The following is a 24,480-nucleotide window of genomic DNA, read 5'->3' on the forward strand; positions in this document are numbered from 1 at the left end:
TTCATAAAGGCACAGTGGACACATGAACCAAACAACACAGAAAACACCAAGAGGCTGTTTAAAGAAGACCACAGAGAGAGGAGTAAAAAAAGTCGAGCAGGGTGGAGCACTTCAGTCATGTAGGTGGAGGCTTCACACCGTCAGGCCATAAAAATAAGAACCATGATTTGAACTGAACCTGAAACAGTCAGTGCAGAAGCTTTAACAGTGGAGTGATGTTTGGAGTTAGAGCTTTGGTCAGACCAGACAACAGAGCATCAGTTCATCAAACTGGCTGCTGATTAAAAATGGTCCTTACTGCTGTAATGATTAATGCCACACTGTTGTTCTTTCATGTGTTAATGTAATGTACTCATGTGTTTATGTGAGTGTCACTGACCAAGTTCTGTATGAACCACACATTCAAACATTTGCAAATATGTGATATCTTGATAAACCGAGCAGATATTTGAACTTTCCACAGCTACATTCTCGCCTGAAAATATGTTAAAAGTTTATTTTGTGACCCAGAAAGAGTAATAAGAGTAATATTAAAAACTTAGTAGCTGCCGACATCGTTGAAAACTGGAATTGGCTGGGCCGCGCTATGAATTCTGGGATACGGTGGGCCACGAAGGACACACCCGACCCATCCTTCAAATTCGGGGAAAAGGAGAAGAGATTTGTCAGCTGCATTCGGAGAAGTCTACGAATTTGGAAAGCCTTCGTCACGTCGCTGTGACATAATCGGCCTAGAAATGCAGCCTCAAGAGGATGCAGCCCATGAATTTGGACACCCCCTATAACAGTTTGTAAAACCTCTTAAGTCTGATGAGATGGATTTACAAACTAAAAAAAATGTCAGGCAAAGAGAAGATTTTTTTTATACAAAGTGTTTTCCAGTGGGCTGTACTTAAGGAGGAAAAAGTCACATGAAGCTAATAAACAATCACACCAACATAAAATAATTAATTTGCCTAACCTAAACCAACACAAAAACACTCACTGATCCTGACATTAGAGCTCACAAAAATTCATGTATGTTTGTAACACGGTTTGACTTTGTGTCAGTAAATCTCATGAACAGCCTGAAGATGAATAAACTGTAGTTCAGAGTCACTGACAGCACAGACACACACTGTTGGTCTGAGTGTGAGCATGATGATCATCAGAGATGTCTGCTGGATGTTCAGGAAAGTTCATTGGTGTCTGTCCTTAGATCGTCTGACTCACAGTTCATTTCTGTCTCCTCCTGTCTGACCTGCAGGTGAGAAACAGGTGTGAGGTGTCAGCTGTCAGGTAGGTGATGAGTGAAGAACAGAACAGAATCCATCCCCTTTTCCCTCATAGCAAGCAGGTCTGGCCCGGATCTGGTATCAAGCCGGCACTGCTGACTGACTTCTGGCACGATAAGACGTTTGTCATCCAGATATGGGCCAGGCCTGCCATAGATGGCACTGTCTATGTGATGTCATGCCATATCTGGCTCGATTGTGGTTTGGTTTATGTGGCCCAGGCTCATAGAAAACAGGCCTGGCTGGGATCCAGCATCAAGCTGGCACTTCTGACTGACTGGTGTCATGGCAGAGTGTATGTCAACCAGATGCGGGCCAGGTCTGGCAATGAGGCACTATTTATGTTCCTATTTTCCTATTTTAGTTAGAAGACCCAAATGCCATGTTGCAATACTATACCGCAATGGTAGCCAATGTTTCAAGTGCACGTTTGAAAGGTTTGTGAGTGTACACTTTATCCAAAACCTAGTGAGGGTTTACTCATCTTTGCCAGTGAGTGGATGTAGCTCAGACGGTAGAGCAGGTCACCTATTGATCGGAAAGTTAGTGGTTCGATCCCTGGCTTCTCCAGTCTGCATGTCATGAGTGCGAGCATATATGAATGTAGTTAGGAAGCACTCAGTTAAGAGAAAGTGTGTGAATGTAGCATGTTGCATAGAGCACTTTGAGTAATCTGGGAGAGTTGAAAAATGCTGTATAAGAATCATTCCATTCACTGTCTGAACAAAGTTTTGTCATGTTGCTTTTGCACTATTATGCACATGTTGTTATTACATGGCTTAATTAAGGTACACATTAGGCTGAATTCTGGGACCAGAGCTGAAAGTGTTCTGGGACAGCACAGGGCCAGCAGTGTGTCTGCAACTGGCCTTGTGCTGGCCCATGTGTGGGTCACCAAAGGGTCGTCATTCTTTGTGGTATGTGGAACATGTGTAAGCACATTGTGTGGCCCAGATTCGGGCCATGCCAATTTTGCTATGTGGATAACAGGTCTAACAGTTCGTTCAGGGTCGGAGGTCATGTTGGTTTCATCCAGCTGATATGCAGATCTGTGAGAGCTCATTAAATAGTGATGGGATTTCCGGCTCTTTTTAGAGAGCCGACTCTTTCGGCTCCCAAACGGCTCTTCAGGTTGTTTTGTTGCTTTAATTAATTTATAATTAACAACAATATAAAATTATGCACAAAGGGGATAACTAATGTAAAAAAAGTGGTTTTATTTATATATGTTTATATATAAATATATACAGTGGCCCCTACAGACAAAGCACGTACAAACTCCAAAACACATTTCTAGCGTGAACTGAACTTCCAAAACAGAGCTACCTAGATCACTTAAATTACACAATTGAAAGCGTGTATTGTTTGTGTATTTATACACAAATAATATATTGTTCATTTACCTGTTACTACAACACACCAAATCCGGTCATTGGTACATCCTGGCTTGTGTAGCCACTAGGTAACAAAAGCTCAACACTGCGCCCAGCATCCTGGAGCACTTCTGTTTGTGTTTTGTACGTGTTTTGAGTTTTTATGTGCTTCTGAGTTTTAATGTGTTTTGGAGTTTTTACGTGCTTCGGGGTTTGTACGTGCTTTGTCTCTAGCAGCCACCGTAAATATACTTTGATTTATTCACTCCACATAAAATGTAATAAATATATCATATAATACAAAAACCAACTATTCACATTTCAACTTTTAACTTTAAATTTTCAGTTTTTTCTTTTTAAACAAATTTAAAGTGAAACAACACAAAACACTGCAAACCACAACACAATTAAACATAATTTATAATATGAAAACAAAAAGATGCACATTCTCTGTCATATGGACCTGCATGAATAAACTTTCTGAATCCTTTATCATCCGCAACTGAAAATAGTTGTGGATGATTACTATACCGTTCTAATGTGATGTTGTTGTCCCTGGCTCTCTTTCTCTCTCTCTCCCTCCCGCTCTGTTCCTGTGCTACTTGAGTGTAACTACTGCCCCTCCCCCCTCTGCCCAGCGCAAAGCACAAGGCTCGCACGTGGAGTGAAGCGGAAAAAAAGTGCGAGAGAGGGTGAGAGAAAGAAGAAATAAAAAAACCATGGCTCCCAATAAGGAGCCGGCTCGCGTCGTTCACTTCAAAGACCCGGCTCTAAGAGCCGTTTCGTTCACAACCGACACATCACTATCATTGAAACATGCCTGAGACTTTTGGAAGGTCAAATCCTCGAATTTCTGAAAATGTGTTTGTTTATTATGAGGCTGGAACATCTGAACCTTTGATTCAGTGACAACAGCTCTGTCACACCAAACAAACTACACTGTTTACATAATTTACAATGTTTATATATGAAGCACTTCAAATACTAAGATAATAATACTAAAAGTGCAAACTGAAAGAGGATTCTTTTAACACCTCAGTGAGCTCAGTGTGATTGTGTCATTAACCCTGATAATTATTGAATTAATTATCTTTAATTTCCTAATACAGTTGTTACACAGGCAAACTGGGGTTTGTCAGTTTATAGTACAAAGATCAGCTCGTATGTTCTCAACCATGAATTAATTAATTTTAACCAAAATTCAGAGGAGATGATGATGTAAGAGAACAACAATTTATCACAGCTGGTCCAGATGTGTCAGGGATCACTGATGATTTCAGCATGAGAGGTTCAAATTTATAATGTGATCAGTCTCCTCCAAAGTTTGTAGAACGATCCAGGCAGTGATTCTGGAATTTGGAAACTGCTTACAGATTAGTAACTCTGCTCAGCTGGTCTCAGGAACATTACAGCAAGAGGGCAGAAACTAGAGCTGGGCGATATAAATTTTTTCATATCACGATATGTTTTTTTCATTTCAGGCGATAACGATATATATCACGATATAAGCCAAATAACTATATTTGTAAGATTTAAATGTGCCGTTGCTCACAAGTAAAATGTGAAATAATCAGCAGCTTGTTTGGATTTAAATATTTATTTCTCATAATAAGTTCAACAGGGTAGATGTACTTAAGGAACATGAGACTTTTTCAGATAAATAAAGGCAAATATTGCAAACTACACAAAAGGCAACCGCTAAAGCGTTTAAGTTTCAAAACAGAACAAACAAAACAGACTACTAAATTGTCAATACCACTTAGAAACAAAATATTAATTCTAAAAATAAATCTTAGTTTGTTTTACAGAAGAACAGACTGTTACGGTCGCTGACCTCTAGTGGCTCTCCCTCTGTAGAGGAGTGTCTTTTCTCCTTTTCTTGTGTTGCAGGTCTGCCTCATGAGCCACAGCTGAGGTGTGTTCCAGCTCGTCAGCCACGGCATATAGTCTGCCATCCTAAACTGCCATACGCCTGCTACTTCCCCCATTTTTGCCGGAGCTGTGAGCTGTATTGTTTTGGGCAGCAGGCCTTAGTGTGTATGCGTGTGAGACCTTAAACTCTGTGAAACTTTGGTTTTCTTTCTTTCATTGTAAGCAAAGGTGTGCCCTTACTGTGTTAATTAGTTCATTGTTGTGGAAGCAGGTAGGGGTTCTCTGCCATTTTAGTTTCAACTGTTTTCTCCTGTTTTTGGTTAGACAGGGAGCTCAGCCATTGTATCTTGTTTTGGTTAGTGAGTACTTGGTTTGATTTCTAGCTAAAGGGGGTGTTTTGTTTGTTTTGGCCTTGGAGACCCTGAAGAAAAGAGCTTCCCTGTGTTTATTTTTACTGTTGTAGTTTTGGGCAATAAATCATGTTTAATGACATCTATTCTCCAGTAGTTCATGTGTTCTCTTTTACTTTGTGTTACCCCTCACCCCAGTCAACACTTCATTTGTAAGTGGGGCGTAACACAGACAAAATTGACTCACTTTTGTCAATATCAAATAAACTGAGAACTAAAAGGAAGTTCTCAATCTCTCCTTGTTGTATAGCTGAGCTTTTCAAACAGTTTTAACAGTTACTTTAGTCTGACGAAAGCCGAATGACGAATTAGCGCTTCCAGTCAGAGATGAGCATGCTTGTTCTGTTTATTGTATTTCCAGACTTGCTTTCGGCACAATTTACAGTGCACGCTACTCTGTTTTTTGTCAGACTTGAAAAAGCCGAAATACCTTCACACTACAGAACTTCTATGGCTCTTCCGTTCGACAATCTCATTGGAACCATCATCTGTTTTCTCTTCGGTAACCTTCGGTCACGCTCTTGGTTGATTTTTCTCTAGTCGGCACACTCATTTTCTCCAATACCCGGGCGGCACGGCGGCTGGCTGCTTCCCAAACAAATACACATGTGCGGCTTGGCACTTGTGCTGTACGTAACAAGTCACGTGACGTGACGCTGCGACTGTGATTGGTTTGGCTCTGCGCTAGTTAATTTGGATTGGCTGTTCTTCTTTCTTTTTTTTGAGAGGACAAGAGAGATGAGGCCTATCACAATAGTTTAACTTTTCTATCGAGAAAACGTTATTTCGCAATACATATCGTTATCGTTCTATCACCCAGCTCTAGCAGAAACACAGCTACAGTATTTTGCCTTGATTTAAACATGGCAGACTGACAGTAGCCGTTCTCTCTCTGTAACAGCAACACCTGAAACATGCAGGGAGGACTGAGTCTGCTCAACTACACATGGTTTAAATTCTAAGGTTAAAGCTATCAGGACATAATGTAAGTAAATTAATTAATAAAAAAATGAGCTCAGTGTGGAGCCTCACACTCTCACAGATGAGGATGTTTAACACCGATTCCAGAGCGAGTAAGACTGTGCTAAAGAAAACTGATGGAGGCCATGTAAGTGGATGGATGCTTGACTTCAAGCAGTCAGTGATACGGCCCTAGCAGGACCTCCTGAAACTACTATTGTGTGGGTGTGGTGTTCTCTCTTTGCCTCCTACTCTCTTGCTCCGCCCCTCTGTCTCTCTCTCGCTCTTCTCTCTCCCCAGGACACAGCTGCTGCTCATTGGCCTCATTTACCACCTGGGCCCAGTCAGCAATCACCTCTCTGAGGTCATATAAGCTGGGGATGAACTGGATGACAGAGGGTGGTTTTCTCTGGTGTCGCCACTTTGTGTTCTAGGTGTGTGATTGTTCTGCCTGAGTTGTGGAAGCAGTAAAGCTAGCTGCTGCTAGTGACAGGGTGAGCTTGTGGGCCCCTGGAAGTACCTCCTCGTGGTGTGGAGTTTTTTGTTGTTGCGACCTTTTTCCTAGTGTTATTGGTAAAACAGCGTTGCCGACTCTTTATGTTAAGTTTATCTATAATAAAAACTTTTATTTACTAAACACCTCTGTCTGTTCTCCTTTCATTCTGTTCTGGACCCATTTGTTACCAGTCCGCACACACCCCCTTGACCTTCATCGTGGGGACGTAACAGTCAGTCAGACAGTTAATCCTTCAACTCTTATTTTAAAGTTTAGTCTAAATTTGATCAGATGAAGTGTGAGGTTGTGAAGATGTCTCTGACTGCATTGAGAGATGTGTCTGTTGACTTACAAGCTTTGTTCCTCTTGGACTCCTACTATGAAGGGGAAGAAGCGAAAGGAAGGGTATGAGCAGATATGTATGTGTGTTCAGCAATGAAGTCTAATAAAGTGAAGCTAAACTTGCTTAAAGCCATATGAAAGCTCGAAGAATGAAGTTATGATCTAGGCACGAGTCACAGAGCTCAAAAAAGATAAGCAAGCACTCGCTGTTGTTTGGCGCTCTCTGGGAGGACAAGAGCGACGGAATTACCGTTGGATGATTTGAACAAGGACACTGGTATTAACACAATACTCTTATTCTTTATTCAACCAGATAACGAGACACCCCACTGTAAACATGACAAACTATAACATAGACTTTGAACAATGATACAGTGGTATGTGCAAATACGAGATGGATTCTAGGTGGGATGTAAGGAACATGAAAACTAATGGTATGTTGAAACAACCTTTTTTTTTATCACTGACAAGAAAGTGCAAGTACATCAGGATCGCTACAATCAGCATATGCAGCCTATAAATGTAAAGCCTTCAAGAGCTATGGAAAAAGATTCACCCCCCTGATGATAAGGAAAGGGATCTGCTCAGGTCTAAGATTGGTCAAATTCTTTGGGTGGACAGACCAGATGGAATGTTTAATGCCAGCAGCTTGGCATCAACTATAAAAACTGCAACTGTGCAGACTTTGCATGAAGCAAACTTTATAGTGTGAAAACTGAAATGAACAAAGGTTGCTTTGAATTTTCAGTATCTAGGAAGGGACACTGCTTTGAAGCTGATTGTGTTCAGTGATTCCTCATTCAGAAATCTGTCAGATGGAGGCACACAGGGAAGAGATCGCATCATCTCAGTGGGGAACAGTGGAAGATTCTCACTGCTGGCATGGCAGTCAAAGAGAGTCAAGAGGGTTGTACACAATATACTGACCGGTGAAACACTTGCCATGTCACATGGTATTGAAAATGCCATTTTCCTATCAACGCTACACTCTGAACTCACCACTGTTAATGTAAAACATCCAACACTTATAACCTGTGTCACTGATAATCACTCACTTGTTGATGCACTCAAGTCTACAAAATCAGTCACTGAAAAAATAGTGCGTTTTGAGATAAGCAGCATGAAAGAACTTATCCAGACTCAAAAGGTGGAGCGAGTCCTTTGATGCAACACAAAAGAGTACCTAGCAGAATGCCTTACAAACAAGGAGTTGCTGCTTTCAGGTTACATACGGCACTTAAAGAAGGACAAGGGAAATTTGATTAAGACAAACAGTTTAAAATATCTGTATCTCATATTTCGGCTCTGTGCAGGCAGGAGAGGACCCAAACGCAAACTCACGGGAAACAGGATATAAACTCAAAAGCACTGCTTTATTGCAGACTCAAGGAAAAGATACAAAACTAAACTATACTGGGAAAACGCAAACAAAACATCACAGTGAGGCACACAAGGGAACACACTGCATGTGGGACAACGCGATATAGAAAAAAGGGAGACTCTGACATAAATACACAGAAGGTAATGAAGGAAGTGGAAGCACATGGGGAACACAGCTGGGGACAATTACACATGACATCGCAGGGAGGACACGAAAATGAAAATGCTGACACCAGGACGCAGACTTTAAACATAACACAGAGAGAGGCAGAGAGAGAACATGACGGAAAGAGGAAAACAAAGAACACAAGGAGTATGAACAAAGCACAATAACTCACACCACTATATACACGGTCACACAGAGGGAGACAAGGGGGATAAAGACACGAGGGGAAATCCAGTAAATTAACCTGAACAACTAAGAACCCATAGAATAACAAATGAACTTAACAAGACAGGAACACAGGAAAACTAAGAACGCTGGATCCGATGACCCAGGATCCTGACGCTGTATTGTTGTAATGGTATTACTATTTTTCATGCCACAATTTATGTTGCCACTGTTACAGTGTATTCATGTCAAAAGGAAAAGGACGGGGAGTGGAGAAAAACAAAGCTTCACTTATAAGCTTTAAATTTTCTTTTAAGAGAGTCAATTCTTTTGACTTGTAAGCTTTGTTGCACTTGGACTCTTACTGTAATGAGGAAGAAGCAAAAGGAAATGCACGAGCAGATGTTTATGTGTGTGCAGCAACAGAGTCTAATAAAATGAAGTGAAACTAGCTTAAAGTCTGTTTCATCACTGAGTAACAGTGTCTGTTCAGCTGCTCGCTCTGATCCAACCTTTGGTCTCTAAGAAGAGGCTTCAGGGAGACGTTTGCTACGTTGGACTGTAGGACCATCAGAAATGTGTGCAGTAACAAAACAGGCAGCACTGAAAGCAGCTCTAAGTGTTTGTGTTGTTCAATGATTTGTGCACAACAACAACAATGGGACCTCTCTCATCCATCAGTCACCATGTGGACATTTTTCTGACACACTTTGAAGCTGATGGACGTTTTGTGTCTGCACTAAGTACGTTTTCACCAGCTGGAGAAACATCTGTCTACCTCTGACATCCACCAGCTCATCCATACAACAAACACACATAAACAACCAGGAAGCAGCTTCACCTCTGATCACACACACTCAACTCTACTCACTCACCTGGAGGATCAACAACAGTCAGGTAGATGATGCTGATGAGTTTCCATGAGTTTGTTTCTGCCATGAAAACACCACAATTGTATGTTTCAGTGTCATTAATCATCACATCCTTCAGAATCAGAGACACGTCTCCATCCTTCATCTGTCTGTCCTTCAGATCCACCCGGTTCTTAAAAGATGGATGCTGGTTGTCTGGAACAAAGTGATGATCTCGGTACAAAAGCAAATATTCTTTCTTCAGGTCATCTCTGTTCCAGTGCACAGCTAAGATGTTGTTGTGTGGAGCTCGACATGTCAGAGTGACGTCCTGTCCAGACTCAGCTCTGATGAGTTTCCGCTCTGAAAGAGGAAACAACACAGAGCAGAGAGGTTAAAGGTCAAAGTACAATTACGATCAGAATGATTGACTTTAAATATTTTGTTTATTTCCTTTGACATTTGAGTTTTTAGTCATGTTGGATTTAATGAACCTCTGAACATCCAGCAGGTCACCAGTGACCCACTGAGGGGGAATTTTAGCCTCATGCTAAACATGCAAAGTGTCAGAAACTACAAGATGTTAGCTTCCACAGAACAACAACATGTGCTGATAATAAGTGAACATAATGTGTGAGAGAGAGCAGCCTCTCATTATAAGACACTGTGAGTCTCTGCATGCTGCCTTTATGGAGCTACAGCTGTTTGTATACACTGAACAAAAAGCTTTGTAGCTGCATCCTGACTCCTGACACTACAACACACCACACTGACACACACATTACACTTTGTCTCTGTCACAGCTGGATTACAGATGTTAAGTGTCCACCCAGGTTCATGCCTCCTTAACACACACAGTGGAAACTGTGTTTGGTTTCTAACAGCTATACCTGACCTACTTAATGTGACAAACGCGACAATGGCGTCAAAAACAAAGCTGAAAATTAAATTCTTATTTTAAAGTTGAGTTCAAACCTGAATCTAACTGTGATGAGATGAAGTGTGAGGTTGTGAGAAAGTCTCTGACTGCATTCATAGATGTGTCCTTTCAGCTGCTCGCTCTGATCCAACCTTTGGTCTCTAAGAAGAGGCTTCAGGGAGACGGTTACATCCTCTGAGGCTGTGGGAGTGTGTGGGCGTGGTGTTGTCCTCTCCCTCTCCGCCTCCTTCTTTATTGCCCCTCCCCTGTCTCTCTCTGCTCCTGCCTTCTCCTTTAGGACACACCTGCTGCTCATCTGCCCTCGTTTACCACCAATTACCCTTAGAGGTGATATAAGCTGGAGAAGAGCAGTGTGGATGTGGGAGAGGCTTTGTGAGTAGCTCTTAACTGAGCATTGGTTTCACTGACGTAACGGCGGCCTCCATTATTGGGTTTGGTCTGCCTGGGTATTGCCAATAGCAGCGTTGCTGTCTTTTTCTGTTGAAGCCTTATAGTTGTTTTCTTTGTTGAAGTGGTCACTATCTCTTTGGGTTGACCTGTCTGATTTATCATTAAAGCAGCGGTGCTGTCTCTTTCTGTTGTTACTATTTATATGATTATTGAGTTAATTGATTACAATAAAGATTTATTTTGTGTTAAATACCTCTGCCTGGTGTTCTTTTCATTTCAACCCGGATCCAACTCTTACTGTCTCCCCACCCTCTTCGCCTAGCTTTCATGTGGGGACGTAACAGAGACGTTTGCTACGTTGGACTGTAGGACCATCAGAAATGTGTGCAGTAACAAAACAGGCAGCACTGAAAGCAGCTCTAAGTGTTTGTGTTGTTCAATGATTTGTGCACAACAACAACAATGGGACCTCTCTCATCCATCAGTCACCATGTGGACATTTTTCTGACACACTTTGAAGCTGATGGACGTTTTGTGTCTGCACCAAGTACGTTTTCAGCAGCTATGGCACCGGCAGGATTCACTTTCACAGACTCACAACCAGCAGCTTCACCCCTCCCCTCCCCCTCCAGCTGTAGGCTTTAATATTGAGTTTCCCCACACATGTTTACAGACGAGTTAGAGAGCAAGAGAAGAAGAGACGGATTCATAAATGTCTTTGTTTCTGCTCTAACCAAACAATGCTGCTCTACAACTCTAGACTACCAGCCACAAAGACAACAGCTGGAGAAACATCTGTCTACCTCTGACATCCACCAGCTCATCCATACAACAAACACACATCAACAACCAGGAAGCAGCTTCACCTCTGATCACAAAAACACTCAACTCTACTCACTCACCTGGAGGATCAACAACACTCAGGGAGATGGAGCTGATGAGTTTCCATGCGTTTGTTTCTGCCATGAAGCCATAACACTCGTATGTTTCAGTGTCATTAATCATCACATCCTTCAGAATCAAAGACACGTCTCCATCCTTCATCTGTCTGTCCTTCAGATGCACCCGGTTCTTAAAAGATGGATGCTGGCTGTCTGGAACAAAGTGATGATCTTGGTACAAAAGCAAATATTCTTTCTTCAGGTCAGCTCTCTTCCAGTGCACAGCTAAGATGTTGTTGTTTGGAGCTCGACATGTCAGAGTGACGTCCTGTCCAGAATCAGCTGTGATGGTTTTCTGGACTGAAAGAGGAAACAACAAAGAGCAGAGAGGTTAAAGGTCAAAGTACAATTATGACCAGAATGATTGACTTTAAATATTTTGTTTATTTCCTTTGACATTTGAGTTTTTAGTCATGTTGGATTTAATGAACCTCTGAACATCCAGCAGGTCACCAGTGACCCACTGAGGGGGAATTTTAGCCTCATGCTAAACATGCAAAGTGTCAGAAACTACAAGATGTTAGCTTCCACAGAACAACAACATGTGCTGATAATAAGTGACCATAATGTGTGAGAGAAAGCAGCCTCTCATTATAAGACACTGTGAGTCTCTGCATGCTGCCTTTATGGAGCTACAGCTGTTTGTATACACTGAACAAGAAGCTTTGTAGCTGCATACTGACTCCTGACACTACAACACATCACACTGACACACACATTACACTTTGTCTCTGTCACAGCTGGATTACAGATGTTAAGTGTCCACCCAGCCTCGTGTCTCCTTCACACACACAGTGGAAACTGTGTTTGGTTTCTAACTGGTATACCTGACCTGCTTAATGTGACAAACACAACAATGGCGTCAAAAACAAAGCTGAAAATTTTAATCAGACTTTTAAAGTCAGATTTAATTGGGTGTCCAAATCCATGGGCTACATCTTCATGAGGACCTGGCCTTCCTGGTCTACGTGGGCTAGGTCCTCAGGAGGCCTGGTACACCGAAGGGAGCGTCTGTGAAATTGGACGTTCTTGCCTTCTAATTTTGTGTCACCAGATGTCTCAGTGGAGTTTAATAAACCCAGCCGTGTGCTCCATGCTATTTAAGATATAACAGGATACCGGCATAAATTCTCGATCATCTCACACTTCTGTTTAATCAGTTTTCTGTTGGACGTTTATTCAGCTGTGTGAAAACTTTAGAACTTTAATCTCAGCCAAGCCAATTTACTGAGGAACAAATAAAATACCGAAAAAAGTAAAAAAAACAAACATTTTTAAGTTATCTAAGTGACTTATACATCGTGTTTACACTTCCGGTGCCCCTTGCGTGTGACAGCCTATTACAGCAGCTCTGGTCATTCTCAGTTTCTTTCTCCTCTTTCGATTCAATTTATTTATATAGCGCCAAATCACAACATAAGTCGCCTCAAGGTGCTTCATAGATACAGAGAAAAACCCAACAATCATATGACCCCCTATGAGCAAGCACTTTGGCAACAGTGGGAAGGAAAAACTCCCTTTTAACAGGAAGAACCAGGCTCAGGGAGGGGCAGCCATCTGTTGCGACCGGTTGGGGTGAGAGAAGGAAGACAGGATAAAAGACATGCTGTGGAAGAGAGACAGAGGTTAATAACAGATATGATTAAATGCAGAGAGGTCTGTTAATACATAGTGAGTGAGAAAGATGACTGGAAAGGAAAAACTCAATGCATCATGGGAATCCCCCGGCAGCCTACATCTATTGCAGCATAACTAAGGGAGGATCCAGGGTCACCTGGTCCAGCCCTAACTATATGCTTTAGCAAAAAGGAAAGTTTTAAGCCTAATCTTAAAAGTAGAGATAGTGTCTGTCTCCCGAATCCAAACTGGAAGCTGGTTCCACAGAAGAGGGGCCTGAAAACTGAAGGCTCTGCCTCCCATTCTACTTTTAAATACTCTAGGAACAACAAGTAGGCCTGCAGAGCAAGAGCGAAGCGCTCTAATAGGGTGATATGGTACTACAAGGTCATTAAGATAAGATGGGGCCTGATTATTTAAGACCTTGTATGTGAGGAGCAGGATTTTGAATTCAATTCTGGATTTAACAGGAAGCCAATGAAGGGAAGCCAAAACAGGAGAAATATGCTCTCTCTTTCTAGTCCCTGTCAGGACTCTTGCTGCAGCATTTTGGATTAGTTGAAGGCTTTTCAGGGAGTTTTTTGGACATCCTGATAATAATGAATTACAGTAGTCCAGCCTTGAAGTAATAAATGCATGAACTAGTTTTTCAGCGTCTCTCTGAGACAAGATATTTCTAATTTTAGAGATGTTGCACAAATGGAAGAAAGCAGTCTTACATATTTGTTTAATATGTGCGTTGAAGGACATATCCTGGTCAAAAATGACTCCAAGGTTTCTCACCGCGTTACTGGAGGCCAAGGTAATGCCATCCAGAGTAAGAATCTGCTTAGATACATATTTCTAAGCTTTTCAGGGCCGAGTACAATAACCTCAGTTTTATCTGAATTAAGAAGCAGAAAGTTAGCGGCCATCCTGGTCTTTATGTCTTTAAGACATTCCTGCAGTTTAACTAATTGGTGTGTGTTATCTGGCTTCATGGACAGATAGAGCTGGGTGTCATCAGCATAGCAGTGAAAATGTATGCTATGTCTTCTAATGATGCTGCCTAAGGGAAGCATGTATAATGTAAACAGAATTGGTCCTAGCACTGAACCCTGTGGAACTCCATAATTAACCTCAGTGTGTGAAGAGGACTCTCCATTTACATGCACAAACTGGAGTCTATTAGATAGATATGATACAAACCACTGCAGTGCAGTACCTGTAATACCTACAGCATGTTCTAATCGCTCTAATAGGATATTATGGTCGACAGTATCGAATGCTGCGCTAAGGTCTAGCAGGACAAGCACAGAGATGAGTTCACTGTCAGAGGCCATAAGAAGATCATTTGTAACCTTCACTAAAGCTGTTTCTGTGCTGTGATGAGCTCTGAAACCTGACTGAAACTCTTCAAATAAACCATTCCTCTGCAGATGATCTGTTAGCTGTTTGACAACTACTCTTTCAAGGATTTTTGATATGAAAGGAAGGTTGGAGATTGGCCTATAATTAGCTAAGACTGCTGGGTCTAGAGATGGCTTTTTGAGTAAAGGTTTAACTACAGCCAGCTTGAAGGCCTGTGGTACATAGCTGATTATTAGAGATAGGTTGATCATATTTAAGATCGAAGAATTAATTAATGGCAGGACTTCTTTGAGCAATTTTGTAGGAATGGGGTCTAAAAGACACGTTGATGGTTTGGAGGAAGTAATTATTGAAGTTAAATCAGAAAGATCAATTAGAGAAAAAGAGTCAAACTTAACATCAATGGTACTAAGAGTAGCTGTAGATAATATTACATCTGTGGGATGATTATTGGTAATTTTTTCTCTAATGATAAAAATTTTATTTGTGAAGAAGTTCATGAAGTCATTACTAGTTAACGTTAAAGGGATGGTTGGCTCAAAAGAGCTCTGACTTTTTGTCAGCCTGGCTACAGTGCTGAAGAGAAACCTGGGGTTGTTTTTATTTTCTTCAATCAGTGATGAATAGTAAGATGTTCTGGCTTTGCGGAGGGCTTTCTTATAATGCAGCAAACTATTTCTCCAGGCTAAATGATGATCCTCTAGATTTGTGACACGCCATTTCCTCTCCAGATTACGAGTCAACTGCTTTAGGGTACGTGTTTGAGAATTATACCATGGAGTCAGGTACTTCTGATTAGAGACCTTAGTTTTCACAGGAGCTGTACGTAGTGAGGAGGTGAGATTATTAACAAGAGCGCTTTCAGAAAGACATCTACTTTGATAAAGTCTACTCTCCACCGCTGTGTAATCAATTATTGTAAATGTAAATGTTATCAGGAAATGATCAGACAGGAGCGGGTTTTCAGGAAACACTGTTAAATGTTCAGTTTCTATGCCATATGTTAAAACAAGATCTAGAGTGTGATTAAAGTGGTGGGTGGGTTCTTTTACATTTTGAGAGAAGCCAATTGAGTCTAATAACAGATTAAATGCCATGTTGAGGCTGTCACTTTTAGCATCTACATGGATGTTAAAATCACCCACAATAATTATTTTATCTGAGCTCAGAACTAAATTAGATATAAAGTCTGAGAAATCAGACAGAAACTCTGTGTAAGGCCCAGGTGGACGATAGATGATAACAAGTAAGACTGGTTTCTGAGTTTCACAGCTGGGGTGGACAATGTTAAGCATCAGGCTTTCGAATGAATTAAAAGTCTGTCTTGGTCTTTCATTAATTAATAGGCTGGTGTGAAAAATTGCTGCCACACCGCCCCCTCGGCCTGTGCTTCGAGATTTCTGGTAGTTAGAATGGCTCGGGGGTGTTGATTCATTTAAACTAACATAATCATCCTGCTGCAACCAGGTTTCTGTAAGGCAGAGTAAATCAATTTGTTGATCAATTATTAAGTCATGTACTAACAGAGACTTGGAGGAGAGAGACCTAATATTTAATAATCCACATTTCACTGTTTTACTCTTTGGTTCAGATGTGGATACTGTATTGTTCTTTCTTTGTGATTGTTTATGTTTAAGTTGTTTGTTGCTGGTTTTTAGTTTGTTTTTTGTCTGTTTGGAAGCTGACACAGTCTCTATGGAGATGGGTTTTTTGGGGGGTAGCAGGAGGAGAGAAGCTGCAGAGGCGTGTAAGACTGCAACTCTGCTTCCTGGTCCCAACTCTGGATAGTCATATTTTGGGGGGTTTAATAAATTTGTCCATATTTCTAGAAATGAGAGCTGCTCCATCCAAAGTGGGATGGATGCCGTCTCTCCTAATAAGACCAGGTTTCCTCCAGAAGGTTTGCCAATTATCTATGAAGACCACATCGTTTCTGGGACACCACTCAGACAGCCAGCAATTTAAGGAGAACATGCGGCTAAACATGTCACTCCTGGTCTGATTGGGGAGGGGACCAATCAGACCATTTTCTCGTAATGTTTTCTAACTAAAGTATTAGCAATTAGTTTCCGCAATCATGTGCTAGTGCTAGTCATGGTCGTTGTTCTCAGTTTTTTTTTTTCACTTTTTTCACCCATGTTTCACCCTCAGCCAAACTGATTTACTCCGGAACAAATTAACACCGAAAAAAGCCAAACAATAACAATTTTAAGTTATCTGAGTGACTTATATATCATGTTTGACCCGAGTGGCGAAAGAGCAGGGGTCTGAAAACAGTGAAGCCGGGAGTCCGCTGCTCTCACCGGCTTGAGTGATCATTGAACCCTTGCTATCGAACGGGTGGGTAACAGACGTCTCTGAAAACGACGGTGCACTTTTGAAAATATGTGATACCTTGATAAAATATGCAGATATTTGAAGTTTACACAGCTACTTTCTCGCCTGAAAATGTCTTAAAAACGTATTTTGTCACCCAGAAAAAGTAATAAGAATAATGTTAAAAACTTAGTAGCAGCCACCATTGTTGGAAACTGGAATTGGCTGACCGCGCTATGAATTCTGGTATAGGCAGGGCCATGAAGGACACAAAGGACCCATCCATCAAATTCAGGGAAAAGGAGTGCGCATTTGTCGGCTGCATTTGCAGGACTCTACGAATTGGGACAACCTTCGTCGCATCACTGTGACGTATTCAGCCTACAAATGCAGCCTCAGGAGGATGCAGCCCATGAATTTGGACACCACCTAACTGTGATGAGATGAAGTGTGAGGTTGTGAGAAAATCTCTGACTGCATTCATAGATGTGTCCTTTCAGCTGCTCGCTCTGATCCAACCTTTAGGCTTCAGGGAGACGTTTGCTACGTTGGACTGTAGGACCATCAGAAATGTGTGCAGTAACAAAACAGGCAGCACTGAAAGCAGCTCTAAGTGTTTGTGTTGTTCAATGATTTGTGCACAACAACAACAATGGGACCTCTCTCATCCATCAGTCACCATGTGGACATTTTTCTGACACACTTTGAAGCTGATGGACGTTTTGTGTCTGCACTAAGTACGTTTTCAGCAGCTATGGCACCGGCAGGATTCACTTTCACAGACTCACAACCAGCAGCTTCACCCCTCCCCTCCCCCTCCAGCTGTAGGCTTTAATATTGAGTTTCCCCACACATGTTTACAGACGAGTTAGAGAGCAAGAGAAGAAGAGACGGATTCATAAATGTCTTTGTTTCTGCTCTAACCAAACAATGCTGCTCTACAACTCTAGACTACCAGCCACAAAGACAACAGCTGGAGAAACATCTGTCTACCTCTGACATCCACCAGCTCATCCATACAACAAACACACATCAACAACCAGGAAGCAGCTTCACCTCTGATCACACACACACTCAACTCTACTCACTCACCTGGAGAAACCCTGAGGTAGATGATGCTGATGAGCTCCCATGAGTGAGTTTCTTCCATGTGAACATAACACTCGTATGTTTCAGCGTCATTAATCGTCACATCCTTCAGAATCAAAGACGCGTCTCCATCCTTCATCTGTCTGTCCTGCAGATCCACCCGGTTCTTAAAAGATGGATGCTGGTTGTCTGGATCGAAACGACCATGCTGGTACAAAAACACATTTTCTGGCAACAGGTCATCTCTTCTCCAATACACACGTCTGATGTTTGGAGCTCGACATGTCAGAGTGACGTCCTGTCCAGACTCAGCTGTGATGTTTTTCTGGTCTGAAAGAGGAAACAACACAGAGCAGAGAGGTTAAAGGTCAAAGTACAATTATTTCCTTTGACATTTGAGTTTTCAGTCATGTTGGATTTAAGGAGCAGTTTAAGAAGCTTCACCAGTTTCTAGCAGAGGAAGAGGAGGCCAAGCTGGCTGCACTGAGGGAGGAAGAGGAGCAGAAGAGTGGGATGATGAAGGAGAAGATGGAGGCTCTGAGCAGAGAGATAGCAGCTCTTTCAGACACAGTCAGAGCCACAGAGGAGGAGCTGAGAGCTGAAGACGTCTCATTCCTGCACAACTACAAGGCTGCAGTGGAAAGAGTCCAGCGCTGCCCCCTGCTGGATGATCCACAGCTGCCCTCAGGAGCTCTGATAGACCAGGCCAAACACCTGGGCAACCTGACCTTCAACATCTGGAACAACATGAAGGACATGGTCTCCTACACTCCTCTCATTCTGGACCCAAACACTGCTCATCCAAAACTCATCCTGTCTGAAGATCTGACCAGTGTGAGACGAGGAGGAGAGAAGCAGCAGCTTCCTGATAATCCAGAGAGGTTTGATGATTACGGCTCTGTCCTGGGCTCTGAGGGCTTTAACTCAGGGACTCACAGCTGGGATGTTGAAGTTGGAGACAGTACAATGTGGGCACTGGGTGTGTTAGCAGAGTCTGTGCAGAGGAAGGGACTGGGCATGCTGTTTGGATTATGGAGAATATGGTTCTTTTTAGGTAAATACTCAGCATGGTCACCATCAGCTGTCACTGCTCTCTCAGTCCAGAAGAAGCTCCAGAGGATCAGAGTGAATCTGGACTGGAACAGAGGAAAGCTGTCGTTCTCTGATCCTGATACTAACACACACATACACACCTTCACACACACTTTCACTCACAGGATGTTTCCATACATTGACACTGGTGATGGTAAACTGAAGGTGTGTCCGTTGAAGGTGTCAGTGTCAGTGCAGCAGATGAGTTGAGGATGATGATGTTTCTAATGTTGTTTCCTGTCAGTGAGTTGAAGCTGTTAAACTGCAGCTGTCCTCCTGCTGCCTCGTTGTTCCAAAGCTCTTTGTTTCTCTTTTAGTTTCACTGTTTCTTTCTGTTTCTGCTGTCCACCTTTTCACATGGAAAATCATTTCACTGTTTCTCACTGAATGACTCCCCAAACTAGATTTGAAATTCTATCAAGTTTCTAATCATTACAAGTGATTCATGTTTCTATTTGATGTGTAAATGGAGATGATTTAGTTTGCTGGGATATGGACTGACATGTGTTGAATGGGAGGAGCAGTTTGTTGTTGTCTTCTTGTCTGTTTATGACAACAATAAATATGTTGTTGAAACAATGATTCATGTTTAACTCCATATATGAAATGTTTCTGATCTTTGAATTCTGTTTGATTAAAGACTTTCTTCATGACACAAATGAGATTTCAGTGTATTAATAGAACTAAATAAGCTCAGAGTTGAAAGGCTGGAGTATTATGTACGTGCTTCACTGTCAGGATCTTCAGGGGGATTCAAAGGGAAACATCAAACTGCTGTAATGAGATAAACTAGTTGGGCTGAACACACTTATCTGTAGTTTGTCTCCATCCAGGATCATCAGAATATAATGAACATGTGTGAAGAGCCACAAAATGCTGCTGCCCTCTCAGCATGATGAGCTCCAGCCTTTGTTAGCAGGACAACAGGAAACATGAGACAACTTTCAGAGACAGTAACCAACTGTGGCCACAAGATGGCAGCAGCTGATCTGAGATCCTTTATTGGACAGAAGGACTCTGCTCTGTGACGTCATCAGAGAGACGGCCTTCACTCTGATAGATCTGACGTCATGTCTGCACTGCGATGATGAAAGCTGATAAACACATTGTTATTGATCCATGAAATCACCTCTGTCCTCTCAAGTGTAGCTGTTTACAGAGCTGAAGAAGTCCTTCATCATCAAAACAGACAAACATGTATTTCCTGTATTAAGTGACGTCATCCTCACTCTGACCTCTTACATACATTCTGTTCAGTTTTCCTGCTGTAAGAAATAAACTGTGAAAATAGAAATGCAGGGAAACATCCATTAAGTGAACAAAGTCCAAAGAAATAAACTTGGACTGTTTTTTGAAGCCTAAATAAAATGTGAATAAACTTTATAGATACATTTGAAACCAGCTACTCTGTGACTTTACACACTCACACAGTAACAGAGCTGATTCCTGATTGGAGCAGCACAGAGTTAGACTTCTTTTCTGGCTGTGGATTGGTTCGTCAGGATTTCCCCCTTTACAGGTTTAAAAACAATCTCTGTTTCTACATTTTTTGACCTCCTTCTTGTGTCTAAAGGTGAAGCAGCACCAGCCTCCTCTGATCCTCATGTTGTAGCTCTGTGTGTCCAGCAGGGGGCAGAACACCTCCAAACTGTGCCAGCAGCTCTCACTGTGAGCTCAGACGTTTGTGGACACTCAGTTTGTTTGAACATAGTAAATAATCAGAGCTTCTCACACTGTTTATGGGGACACCACCTGCCCAAGGGTGTACTGTGTCAGAGAGGTGGTGTATGGTGCTGGGTGTAGTCTCTCTGCTGGTTCACAGTTTTTACTGAGGAGCTGTGTTCATGTCAGGAAGGTTTCGTCTGATCACTGTGGTGCAGTTTGGTTTACTCTGTTTCTGAGTGTTTGTAGGATCAGTCTCTGCAGGTCACCTGATACCTGGCAGTGAAGTGTTTATGAATCAGCTCCGTCAGATTTAATCCAACAGAATAACATGTAAAACACTCCAGGGCTTTTACTCTGAAACTTTCTCCAGAGCTGTCTGGAGTTTTCTTACATTAAAATATTCTGGGATTACCAGACTGTCCACATCATGTGTCCTACCAAAACTTTCATCCACAAATATACCCTGACATTAAACCCAAATAGATCTGAGAGCGAGTCATTAGTATCAGTACTGTGTGTGTGTGTGTGTGTGTGTGTGTGTGTGTGTGTGTGTGTGTGTGTGTGTGTGTGTGTGTGTGTGTGAGAGAGAGAGATAGTCAGGTAACTTACTGGGTTACTGCACATGCTCACACCTTTTCAGCACAACAGGTGCAGTTTGGTGTTTTACTGCCTCCTGCTGGAACAATGATGGCAGCTCTCAAGACTTTATTGGTTATTGTCATTTCGTGTTACACAGCCTGAAACGAAATACTGTTCCTCAGCAGCCTCTACAGTGCAATAACCAATATATTTTAAAAAGAATAAATACAGTTTAAAGGGAATAAGTTTAAAAAAGAGCAGCAAAAAAGGCATAAATAGCTTAAAATCCAAGTTCTAAATAAAAACCTCCAGTTTTCATTAATATTTTATTATTTAACAACAGATGGAAATTAGCCTTTGGCTATAAATCTTTTTTTTTTTTTTTACATTTATGTTCATTAACATGCACTGTCCTAAATAAATAAATAAAAATAAATCAAATTATTATAAGCTAAAAATATTTTTTACGTGATAAACGACTTCAGTGCTTCGTCCATGACCTCCTGAAGGTAAAGGGCCCAAAGAGCCAATCAGCAGCTCTGAAACAGGAAATATGACTCATGGAGAAGTTCACAACAGTTTCAGCTGCCAATTGTACTCATCACCATGGAGACTGTCTCCATGGTGGAGGCAGAGTGACAGTGTTGTAGATGCTGCATTTTGAAGCCTCAGTGTTTATATTTTTGTTCACAGCCATGTAGACAGAGAGGCAGAGAGAGACAGTGCTGTCACTGAGCTACATGTGTCAGAGCTCAGATGAGGCCCACACATGTGTGTTATCTGTTGTTGCTACACACAGTTAAGATATGGAACATGTGAACATGAGACATATGAAGAGACTGAACAGATAAAATGTCCTTTATATCTGTTGTAGAGACCCACCTTTTAGCACATCCCAGCACACCCACTCACTTCACCAGATGCACCTTGTTTAGTTCTCTCACCTTTGATTGGGTGTGGTGCTTGTCCTTGATTGCACTCACCTGTCACACATTATATGTCACACAGTATATAAGGACTGCATTCACTTTTGGCTCACCCTTTCCGCACTTCCACACGGGGCGGCAGCTGAGGTGAGGTTCTGTTTGGGTTTTTAATTTATGTATTGTTTAAGGTACTGAGTAACTTAAATCTCTGTTTTCTTTCAGCATTGGCAGTCCATGTGTGTCTTTGTTTCCTTCCTTTTTTTCCTTATTTATTTGAGAATAAAAGGAGTACCCTGAAAATAATTCTGCATTAGATGGCTGCTTTTCTTATTCTAACCGGATGAGCCCATGAAGCTGATTGCTTCAGCCCTGAACCTTCCTTCCTCCAAAACATGGTCCTCCGAGCCGGAGAGGTATTAGCATCATGGATACACAGCAGCCATCTAGAAGATCCAGTCGTGATAGTAGACCTCCTGCCTACCTGCAACAGTATGAAGTTCAGTACCCTGGAGCTAGAAGAGCTACATGTGAGACAGAGAGCCAAACTGAATGCCAGCACAGTGATAAAGACACACATGGGCTGCAGGATCCTGTCGGAGAGTCAGAAAGACCACCAGAGACATCCCTTGTTCCTTTACCCACCACCCAAGATGAGGTCATGAGGGAACTCCTAACGACCATGAGGGAGATTAAGCAATTTATGGTTCAATCATCTCCTTCCCATTCTTGTAGCTCCAGATCTTCCATTCGCACAGTCTCATCAGATGGAATCAAAGCTTCTGTATGCAGTTTACGAGCCAGTCCTCAAACACATCAACAACATGAGCAGCTCCCAGTAACTGATACAGCAACCTGTCAATCACCAATCCAGCCCCCGCAGATTAGCCGTCAGCCTGGCCTAGTTGCAGCTGCCAGCCCTCCCGTACCTAATGCAACAATACTAGATGCTGCTATCCCTTCAACTGGTTTGCCTAGACCAGTCCTTGCTACAGAAGATGAGACTCCCTTTGATTTCCTGGCCTTATCAAGGCAGGATCCCGACCAGATCTCATGTGTTCAACCTGCTGTTCCTTTAGCTGAAGACCCTGTTCAACCTCTCATTTGCATATCTGACCACAAGCATTGCCCTCCTCTAGAGCAGCAACCAGCTACATCCAATACCTCATATGAACAGAAACCTTTGATATCTGGTACTGCTAGCTCGGGTCACTCCTCTAGCACGAGAACACATGTATATAAGCTTGAAGGTCCTTCATTTCCAGACCTTAGTAGAGAAGACGAAATGCAATACAGGATGTTACGGATGGCCCTTACAAACCTTCTTGATCCTCATGAGACAGAGCACTTCAAATATCATGTCCTTCTTGATCACCTCAAAGTAGACCAAGCTAAACGATTAGCTCTTGCCTTTTCCTACGCTCCTGACCCATACACTCAAGCCATCAAAGCCCTTGATGAGCGTTATGGGCAACCAAGACAGCTGGCATTGAAAGAGCTAAAGAATATACTGGAACTGCCTCCTATCAGAGCAGGTGATGGTCAGAGCCTTGATAATTTTGCTCTTCGAGTACAGGCTTTAGTTGGGTTGCTTAGCACTATGGGAGAACAAGGACGTGCAGAACTAGACTGTGGCTCCCATGTCGATCGCTTGTTAGTGAAGTTGCCTGCAGAGCATTTCAGTCGCTTCAAACGGCATGTTTACAGGGAACAGGGAGAAATGACGTATACCTTGCCTTTGTTCTCATCCTGGTTGCAAATGGAATGCAGGTGTCAACCAAAGAAGGCCAGTCCTGTTCCATCCTTCAACCAGACACGACCTGCCCGTAAGTACGCTTCTCCACTTACAACAATATTACATGAAGCAAATACATCTGATGATTCTGTACATGCAACACAGCCGATCATGACAACTAAGGCTACATGTGCATATTGCTGCTCACCAGAACATCACATTAGTAAGTGTCCTGGGTTTATTCAGAAGACAAAGGATGAGAAAATAAACTGGATAAAGAGAAACAAACGGTGTTGGCGTTGTGCTAGGAATCATCAGGCCGCAAAGTGTGACCTGAAGAAAGCATGTGCCACCTGTATGGGACTACATCTCCAGATCCTATGCGATGTAAATAAGAGATCTAAAACTGACACTCATCCTGTAGTGAGGACGCTATACTTTGATAGACCTAGTGATTGTCCTAGTGTCCTTTTAAAGGTCGTGAAAGTGCTCCTGCGAAATGGCAAAAGAACCCTTGAAACATATGCAGTACTTGACGATGGCTCCCAGCGTAC

At 42.2% G+C, this 24,480-nt stretch overlaps 1 protein-coding gene across 1 annotated transcript in view; it reads right to left on the reverse strand.

The window, feature by feature from the left end:
• The window catches only part of LOC147333927 (neural cell adhesion molecule 1-like), a gene marked incomplete at its 5' end in the record, with an annotated part of 164,596 nt that overhangs the window by 119,197 nt on the left and 20,919 nt on the right, over window positions 1–24,480 (reverse strand). Inside the window, 3 exons of the mRNA XM_086285854.1 lie at window positions 9,314–9,652; window positions 11,522–11,860; window positions 17,936–18,121. Of these exons, the coding sequence (XP_086141980.1) occupies window positions 9,314–9,652; window positions 11,522–11,860; window positions 17,936–18,121 (864 nt within the window). The remainder of the gene's footprint in view (window positions 1–9,313; window positions 9,653–11,521; window positions 11,861–17,935; window positions 18,122–24,480) is intronic.

Source organism: Aulonocara sp. 'chitande type north' Nkhata Bay, linkage group LG3 (assembly GCF_057382095.1).
Source record: "Aulonocara sp. 'chitande type north' Nkhata Bay isolate Kocher_YH1m ecotype deep benthic linkage group LG3, A_spYH_male_GT1.1, whole genome shotgun sequence".
In the NCBI taxonomy this organism is placed as follows: Eukaryota; Metazoa; Chordata; class Actinopteri; order Cichliformes; family Cichlidae; genus Aulonocara; species Aulonocara sp. 'chitande type north' Nkhata Bay.